General features: G+C 39.2%; 1 protein-coding gene across 1 annotated transcript; it reads right to left on the bottom strand.

The window, feature by feature from the left end:
• Positions 1-4,108: 4,108 nt before the first annotated feature.
• On the bottom strand, positions 4,109-9,046 carry LOC117448632 (BLOC-1-related complex subunit 5-like). The gene is made up of 4 exons (XM_034085960.2): positions 8,575-9,046; positions 7,933-8,076; positions 7,036-7,193; positions 4,109-6,426 (listed from the first exon to the last, which is right to left on the bottom strand). Exons 1-4 carry the CDS (start codon positions 8,630-8,632, stop codon positions 6,193-6,195), a joined length of 594 nt encoding a protein of 197 aa, XP_033941851.1. The 5' UTR covers positions 8,633-9,046; the 3' UTR covers positions 4,109-6,192.
• Between the last annotated feature and the right edge of the window lie 666 nt (positions 9,047-9,712).

The following is a 9,712-nucleotide window of genomic DNA, read 5'->3' on the forward strand; positions in this document are numbered from 1 at the left end:
GGCTTGTGTAACCATTAGCCAATCAGCACCAAGGTAACCCCCCCCCCCTTATCACCTGAATCTCCTCTAGAGCACCATTGAGTTCTTTGTAACCAAATGTCTCTCAGAGGGGCGTGGGGAGGGGCTCCTTATTTTCATCTAAAGTAACAGACAGAGAATCAGCACTTTGGAAACAGGGCTGAAACAGAGGGGATTATGGGTAATGCTGCAATGATCTGTTTGGTGTTTGGAGCCAAACACTTCAGATACATGTTTTGTATATAACTGAGACCTGGAATATATTGATGACAAAGCGTATAATAGGAGACCTTTAACAATTGAGTACTGCTACTTTAACTTATATACGAGTACTTCTTCCAGCACTGGGACACACGTCACTGCTGTAGCGTCTCGTGTCCTTGAGAGCTCGGCTGTGCAGCGGAGCAACAAAGTGCTTTATTAGCCGCCCCCTAATAGATCCGGTCCGAGGTAAATTCATGTCCACGGTGAGATCCATAACGTTTGGCCACGGCTCAAAGGGGGCGGCTCCACCGGGGATCTATCACTGGAGGTGACTGCATGTCAAATAAAAAAGCAGTGCCGGGTAATTTTACAGCATGAAAGTCAATACAGTCGATACAGGCAATCATCTAAGGGACGCCTCTCACCTTATCCCAAATACTCGCTGGTACAGGACTCAGTATTCACTACAGTGCTGGGACAAACGCTCAGGAAGGAGAGGGATTGGACTTGGCACATGTAGAAGTTAGAAATACAAAAAGGAATTCAAGTTAAAGGAACATTTTGACAAACAGTAAAGGTCTGTTTGAGGTTTTTTTGGATCACATTTAGTTGAGTTGTTCAAATAAACTGAATATATAATAGTTTTTTTATCTAAAATGAGTATATGCATTTTATTAAAGATGCATAAACTTATTCAGCTTGAACTTGGAAGCCATAATCCACCTTTGAGCTCAACTTTTCAGATTTTTTAGAAACGATTTCTGGACAGGGCGAACTAACTCCCTAAAGACTCCACTGGTTCATGGCAAATACCTCGTCCTGCACATAACCGCCTCAACCACATCTATTATAAAAATAAAATATATAATGTGTAAATACGTTTCCAAGCAGACTTTGTTATCTTCCAACCAAGCCAGTCTACGTGCAATCCTTTTGTTGGTCAAAAATATATCAGAAAAAAAGTGATAAATGCCTTTTATAATTTCACTGTTTTAGAGTTTTTGTATTGTAGTGTTGTTTGATCAAAGCAAATTTTATAAAACACAAAGATAAGTAAGTATAATATCTAAAAAAATAACAAAAGCATCACATTGTCATTTTGTAGAGGGGGTACTGGCAATAATTTAAAAGCAAACTATAGAAAAATATGAGTAACAAATGTAAAATACATTTAATATAACATGTATTGAAGTACAAATATTCCATTTAGCATGTAATAGCTAATAGGCTAACAATGTTATTAACACCCAGGTGTTCGTAGCTAACAATGCTCTGTTTATGAAATGTTTTTCTCTTCTGAAAACTCAAGATTTGAGTCTTATCGCTGCAAAAAAGAGTTTTGAGTCTGACCGAACAAAAATAACAGGGCTCTGAAGCCAAGCCTTGTTATATAACTTTTATATCTCCCATCTCATAAGAAGGTTCAAGAAAAGCGCTATAGAAATAAAATATATTATTATTATTATCTCGAGTGGGCAAAACAGGAAGGAGAAAAAAGCAGCCTTTGATTTATATTCAAATGAGAAGTATACAGGGGAAATGGGATTTCTCTTTCATTTCAGAGAATGAATTTCCTGGTGGCAGATCGTATTGTGTCATCTCGTGGCGTTAATATCCAGCTCTAAGCGTCCGGAGCTATTCGAATTTCTTCATTACAAAGACTCGCGGGAACTTTTACACCTCCTCGCCGCAGAACGCGATGACAATTTCCATTTCTGTTCCAATGTTCAAACAATACCCCCAAGGCCATTTAAGACATTTTCACCCGGTTTAATTTACACATGAAAGGCTGATAGCATATCAAAGGAGTCCTGCTTTACGTTCAGATGAAAACTTGTTCTGTCTCATGTCCCTTATGTCAACCAGCTGCACTAATTCTGCACCTCAAAGCAAGCGGGCGGGAGGAGCATCCTTTTGTAGGTGTAATTGAGTTCAGCGAGTTAATACACCGATGAAAAAATTCAACAACGTTCACAACACTTCTAATCAGACTGCGCCGGCTCATGGAGGAGAACTGTGGCTCAGTGGATGGTGTGCTGGACTTCGAATCAGCATGTTTGAGTCCCACTGCAGTCAGCATGTCGTTGTGTCACCCCAATTTGCTCCTGTGGGGATCCTGTAGAATGTATGTAAATCGCTTTGGATAAAAGCGTCTAACAAATGACTTGTAAAGTAATGTAACCGCATCCACTGCTGAATCCAGAAAAAGGAGACACTCGCTGTTAGCAGAAAGCTTTCTGGACAAAATCCCTTAATGCCTTATTCTGATTCGGTCTTTGGGTTCGATGGATACATGCTGTAATCCCTAAAGATTAAACGCAACCGGCTGCAGGCTTCTGCCACGTCGCTACACACAACCACAAGGACTGAAAAAGGGAATATATAGATAAATTAATTTTGATGAATAAAGGAATAAAGTCCACACTTTCAGGACTTGCAATGAGTCTACTTTAAAAAAAAAAAGGATAAAAACAAACATTAACTATATCTTATTTTAAGTTTTTTTCAACCATATCATAAGAGAAGAAAAAGGTTATGAATAATAAATGTTATTAAAAAAAAAACTATTAAATATGCATTCGTGCCACACCTTATATGACAGACATGCTTTCTCACAGCTTCAAACGTTGGTGGAAATTCTCAAATACAAACTGATACACGTCAGTCTTACACACATTGTGAGACGACAGAATCTGAAGAGATATAAAATAAATAATCGTACTGTAAACTTAAAGCTTCCTTCAGCTTTTAAGACTTTTGGCTGGTTGTTGAACAGGAATAAACATCACTGTTCAACCGTAGGTGTTAATGCAGTCAGTGTGCTATCAACAGCTAACTTGTTATATTTTCACTGAAACAGCTGTGACTTTTACCATTACAATTTATGTCAGTTATCTCCGGCACCACCTGGTGGATTTACACGGCTTCATACTCAAAACACTGCTGTAATAATAACACCATTTGTCATATTTTTCTCATGGTATTATTTTGTATTGACCCACTGCAAACTGATATGTGAAAAACTAGTTCAAGTATGTGTTGACCCGAATTCGGAAATAAAACTTTTTAACTTAAATGTAGTTGTTTTTAGCAATGGACATGTTTTTTTAATTTTATTTGACAAGGTTTTTGAGATTTCTGGTGCAACCAAATACAACTTTGATTTGTTTTGTTTTGCTCACAGCATTGAACACTGATATTAAAATGTAAGCAATGTGATTCAGAAACAATTGAATGGAAACGTTTTACTGTGGAACTTGTCTGGGAAACTGAATTTCTTGAAAATGGATCATATATAATCCATTCTAATCTTTAACAGTCACATTGCAACAGTCATTAAGTCTGCATACTGTCACCTGAAGAACATATCTAGAATTAAAAAACTAATGTCACAACAGGACTTAGAAAAGCTTGTCCACGCTTTTATCTTCAGTAGACTCGACTACTGCAATGGTGTCTTCACAGGGCTCACAGAGAAACCCATCAGGAAGCTGCAGCGGATTCAGAACGCCGCTGCTCGAGTCCTCGCTGACACTAAACGAGTGGATCACATCAGTCCGGTTCTGACATCTCTACATTGGCTTCCAGTCGGCCAAAGAATTGATTTTAAAGTTATATTGCTAGTTTTTAAATCATGACATGGGTTAGGACCAAAGTATGTTGTCGATCTCCTACATATTACGAGCCATCCAGGAGTCTCAGGTCTTCAGGGACGGGTCTGCTATCGGTTCCGAGAGTAAACACAAAACATGGAGAGGCAGCGTGTAGCTGTTATGCCCCGACACTCTGGAACAAACACGTCTGCAGAAACGCCTACTATTTTTAAATGGAGACTGAAAACACATCTCTTTGCCGCTGCTTTTAATTGAGCTGCTCATATTCGCACTGCAGTATGCCATTTAAACATGTATTGTTTACCTGTTGTGTTTATTTTATTATCTTTGCTTTTTAATGCCGGTTGTAAAATGCTATTATAATGTTTTTACTATATTTATTCCTAAAAGTCTTTTAATTTGTTTTGTAAAGCACTTTGAATTGTCTCGTGCTGAAAAGTGCCATTTAAATAAACTTGCCTTGCCTATGTTAAAAACGTTGATTATCTCAGGTGACAGGAACATTTCTCCAACACTGATGCTGCCGATTCATTACTGTGGTGTTGTGAACATTAAATCACATCAATGGATTTGTGCTGGAGGCCCAAGTATTCGACAACAACAAAGACCTGGACAAATTAAACAAAAATTATCAAAAGCGATCTTATCTCTCTCGAGGTAAGAGGGAAAATGTGTTTTTATTTTTATAATTTAATCGACCCTTGAAGCCAAACAAGCATGATTTGTGATGCAGGAACACATGTTCAACAGATGTGAAGTTAACTTGATAACTCTCCTCAGATCAGAGACATGGCCATAAATCATAGAACAGCTCTGAGGACTTGTGTATCTTTGTCATGATTGTTAAGCTGACAAACACACAAAGTTACTGCTGGATTTTCTACTTGCTATAATGTTTTCTCTCCACCTCTACATACATATCCGCAGCAACAGGATCTCTGTTCGGTCCTTCGTTTCTCTTTTTTCATGCAAACAGCCAACATATCCAAATAAATTAATGTCAAGTTCATTTAGCATAGAAATATTGAAAAGTATCCTCTGTATCCTGGGAGACTTTGTTGTCTTACGTCTAATATACAGTACATCCAGGCTCCTTGTGTAATCCAAAGGCAATAATCCATTTTGCTACTCTTCGCGAGTCTCTTCGACATGATATTCCAACATTCAGAAAGTTTAAAAAATGTCTTGTAAGCAAGCGGTTCATGGAGTGGACATCCAAACAGCGAGCGGGGCATTTGGCGTGCATCGAGGAGAATATCAGGATCACAAACAACAAATATTTGTAGAGCGAGGCGTAAGATCCAAAATCAATCGGCTCCGAAGTTTTGCACAAATCCCCCGAGCAGCAGGAATTGTTTTAGAAGTGTTATGCGGCTCACACCTATTAGATTCCTTAAAAGCTGAAGGACATGTTTTTTCGGGCGAGTGGAGTTCACTCGGACTCAATCAAAAGTGTCTGTTCCGCTCTTGTCTGTTCAGGAAAGCGAGTGCCTGGACGATTGCCAGTTTGATTCCCTGCAGGTATGGGATAAGCAATAATCTCCACACACTTGATCACAGCACTTCGTAAGTCTGCAGCTGTAGAGTTTTGCTGCTCAGTCGCCAGGAGCAGAAGGCTGCGGTTAAACTCAGGTATCAGGTTGTTTGCTTTGACTTATTATTGAAAATGAAATGTTGATTGCACAAGGCAACCATCAGTCTTAAGATTGGTTTTCTACAAGACTTGCTTTCAGTATGCTTCTCTGTCCACAGGGAAAGATCACATCACGTAGGCTCGATTTATGGCACAAAGCCGTGGAAATAGAATGCACTGTGTCCTCTGCAGTACTGCCAACTCTTTTCCAATTAAATAAACTAGAACAAGCCCCAAAAAGTTGCTTTAAAATGTCACAGTTACATTCATTAGCATAACGCTGAGTAGCTGAGTTGGTTGCAGCTTGGAAGAGACTGCCAAGAGGAAAGGGAGCGACCCCCTGTGGTGTTGGCAGAAGAGCCATGGTCTGTGATTACTATGAGCAGCTTTTGGAGTTAATTACGATGTAACATTTTGAATATATTTCTAGCTCTTTCCCTGATAGTCCGGAGTAGTTGTCCTAGTTGTGGCGCCAACAATAATCGCTTGCAGGGGAAAAGTTGTCTATTGCCACTTTTAAAGCACTTGTTCTGCTTTACTTCCTGCATTAAGGGAAACAATAAAAGAACTGCCTCTCCTATTCAAACCTTAACTCTACCTCGACTTTGAACACAAACTAACTTAAAAGGGCGTAATCCCTACAGCTGCACACACCTGCACTTCCTCCTGGCTTCAGCTCTGGATGTAGACTCAGTAAGAATCAGCTGCTCTGGTTTAAGGAGGCTACTTGGAAGCTGAATCCCTGTCAGGCCTCATGCTGAAGGGCTCCAGCCGCTCGCTCTCAGGCAGCATGTTGTTGAGGCGCTCCATCAGCGGCACCGTCTGGTCGATGCCCATCTGGATGCGTCTGAGGATCATCGACATCTCGTTGACCTTCTGGATCTGCTCGGCGTACTTGGCGTAGCGTTTCTGGCGCTCCTGCATTATGCTGAACAAGGTTTCCACTGACAAGTCCATCTGGAGGGAAACAGGGAGGATAGATATAGCCTTTGACTTTTGGCAAGATTTGATAAATTCTCTTAAAATAACTTGTGAAAACTATATCAGCAACACATAAAGCATGAACATTATTCACTGTATTACTGTATCTTTCATATGTGCTTGCAATTTGAATGTATCTCTCTATTTTTACTACTCTAAAGTAATCACTTGATCATTAAATACAATGTTGAAATATAGTGGAAAAGGCTTGAAATGATTTATTTTGTCTTAAAAAACTCAAACTCAAATACAATATTATAAATGTAAGAATTTCTATTTGATACATTTATTCATGTCAATTAATTAATGTAATGTAATTTAATTTTCTGATGTAAACATCCGACAATAAGTACAACATTAATAACATGTGCAATATTACTTTTTTTAAATATCATTGGCCATATTAATACAAATATTGTATTATTACTTATTTTCTTATCAAATTAGGTAAATGGTTTATTTATGTACTAACCATAAACCCTCTACATTCAATTGGGAACACAATAGTTAATTCATTTTTGGGGGGATTTATTAATGAGAACCATACATGGTTAATATCACATGCTGTTCTTTCGGCAGCGTTACCTCTCTGATCCTCTTGACCAGAGCGTTCTGGTCGAAGGCCACGGCCTCGGCACACTGGTGCAGATGGTCCTGGTAGCGGATGCACAGCTGCATAACCTGAGCTGCTTCCAGCCTCTCCAGACACAAACTGCTGGGAGACGTCTGACCGCTCAGCACTCCTGTAAAAAAGCAGAGATGAAAACACTCGACAACTGCGTCACACTTGGCAATTATTCTAATTGCTATGCACAGGATCTGACAGAGTTACATCTCTGCTATTTCGGGAGTACGCCTACACAGGAACCTTGGCTCATTATCCAGCTTCTAACACAGTGCTAATGGGCTGCAGTCTTTACAAGTTTTCAAAAAGGACTGGTGGGAACGTGTGGAAAATCATATGAAACTGAATATTTCCTTATGGAAAATGAAAGGATAGAAGATCTTCAAAATCTACTGATATCTTCCAATAACCATAACTTCATGAAGCAACACTGCAATATCAAGTAATCTTTGTCAGACATCAACAATAACTCCAGAGAACAGAGAAATCAAAACACTGTGAAATGAAATATTAGTTATTGGAAGTATCAGTGCATTGTGCACATCTGATGTCTGACTCCAGTTTTTTTTTTATCTAGGCACCCTCAAACTTATATTATGTGTGCTTTTCGCTCTGTTCGTCTTTAACTGAAATTGTACCCCAGTACCCAGACTCAGGTTTAAACGTTATATATATATATGTATTTCTAGGGCTCACTTAATACCTATAATATCTGATAGAGAATATAGGATTTCTGACGTGGGTGAGCAATTGTTGACTGAAATGTGTAACCTGAATTTGACCACAATAGATTTAGCAACATATTTCACAGATGCCTCTATAATGCATGTAGGTAGCTGGAGGAGTTTAAAATGTACCTTTTAAAAGGGGCTGAAAGGTAGGTATCTCCTGAAGCTTAATCACATCTGGGTCGTTGTGGATATTTCGCAGTGATTGAGTCCCCGGAGCCACAATGACGATATCATCCATCTTTGCTTTCTGCTTCGCTGGAGAGGGCACCACTGAAAAGACAAAAGTGCTGTTAATATCATCAGGCATTAATCCTTTTGAGCAGTTCACATTTATATTTTCTTTCTTTGCATTTTACCAGAAATGAAAGAAGTACTATTTTTTTTACTAACGGAAAATAAGTTATGTCACAGTGTTAAAACACTCAGCTCAATCCAAAATGTGAGTGAAGTAAAATTTTTAAAAATGTATCAGCAAAATATGAAAAGGTATCTAAAGTCTCCATTAGGCAGAATGGTTCATTTCAGAGTTAATTTATATATGAAATCTTGGCAAATGATTTAAGCGTAACGTTAGTAAAAAATAAATAAAAATATTACTTAGAGATGTAGTGAAGCTGATAGTAGTTACATGTTACAAATAAAGAAATACTCAGTGCTTCACTAACTCAACTTCACATGACTTCAATCACCTTTCATCAAGAATGGCAAGCTCATACATTCAATAATTACTAAATAAGAATTACTTTTAAGTTAGAGAAGTGATCTTACCCGAGGAGCTGTAGTCGGAGTGTTTGTGCTCCGAGTCTACGCTCTGTTCGGCTCCCATGGTGATAACGTCTGGCTAACAAGCTAGCGGTTAGCTTTCGTCAACGTTACAAGAAACACCAGCGAGATAAATAACCCAAAGTACTAGATAAAATAACCGTGTACATAGACTTCACACGACCTAAAAAAAAAACACACACACACCGAAGTAACCATGTTCCAGAGTAGCAAAAACAAAAGGCACAGTCCTTGTTAGCTATGCGGTTTGAGGCTAGTTAGCTTCGTTATAGCTAACGTCAGTTGCTCTTACTAGCGAACAGGTTAGCAGACCGTTGAAGCTTCGTGAGAGCTAAGCAGGTTTATATCTTTACGGCGAGGGATAACCGAGTATCTTAAGAGTTTAACACATTTATAATACAGGACAGGACACAACAGCAATGACAGTTCAGGACCAGACATCACTTCCGTAAATATTGGTCACGGGGTCTGCCTCTTTCTGTCCAGACCATAATATTACTGCCCCCTACTGCTGGGGGGTATACTACGAAGCAGGATTTTCGCTTAGCCGGCTAAATTCAGGGGAAACTCCGGCTTTCCGGTCCTACGAAGCTGGTTCTCTTTTTAGCAGGCTAGATCTCCATGGTAACTTATGCTTAGCGGCTAACCTGGTCGGGACCAGTAGCTCAACTCAGTGAAAGCACTGCCTGCTGACCAATCAGAGCTCAGTGTACGGAGTTTAAAGCGATCAAGTCATATTACAGGAGAAAGGAAATACAGAAAAGCTGCCGTTGCAGGAAAGACGGCCGGCAAAAATCACCGATTGTGTGAACGTGAACATTAATAGAATATCACCTCCATCTTCAGAGCAATCTGACTATTATAACACTAGCGTTAAGAAAGCTAAATATCTGCCACAACATAAGTAACCGGATCAAAGTAACATTAAGTACAGTCCGCGGCATATCACTTCATAATGTATCATATATTTTCTTATCTGAGTCAGCTGAGCCGTATCTGGCCGTGCAACACTCACAGTGTCACATACTGTATGCAGAAGTATTATTTTAAGCAACACATTAAGTTGACGAAACACTCGAGTCAAATGTAATTAAAGTCAGATCGTGTTTTAGACGGGGCAGTG

The sequence above is a fragment of the Pseudochaenichthys georgianus genome, chromosome 6 (assembly GCF_902827115.2).
Source record: "Pseudochaenichthys georgianus chromosome 6, fPseGeo1.2, whole genome shotgun sequence".
Classification (NCBI taxonomy): Eukaryota; Metazoa; Chordata; class Actinopteri; order Perciformes; family Channichthyidae; genus Pseudochaenichthys; species Pseudochaenichthys georgianus.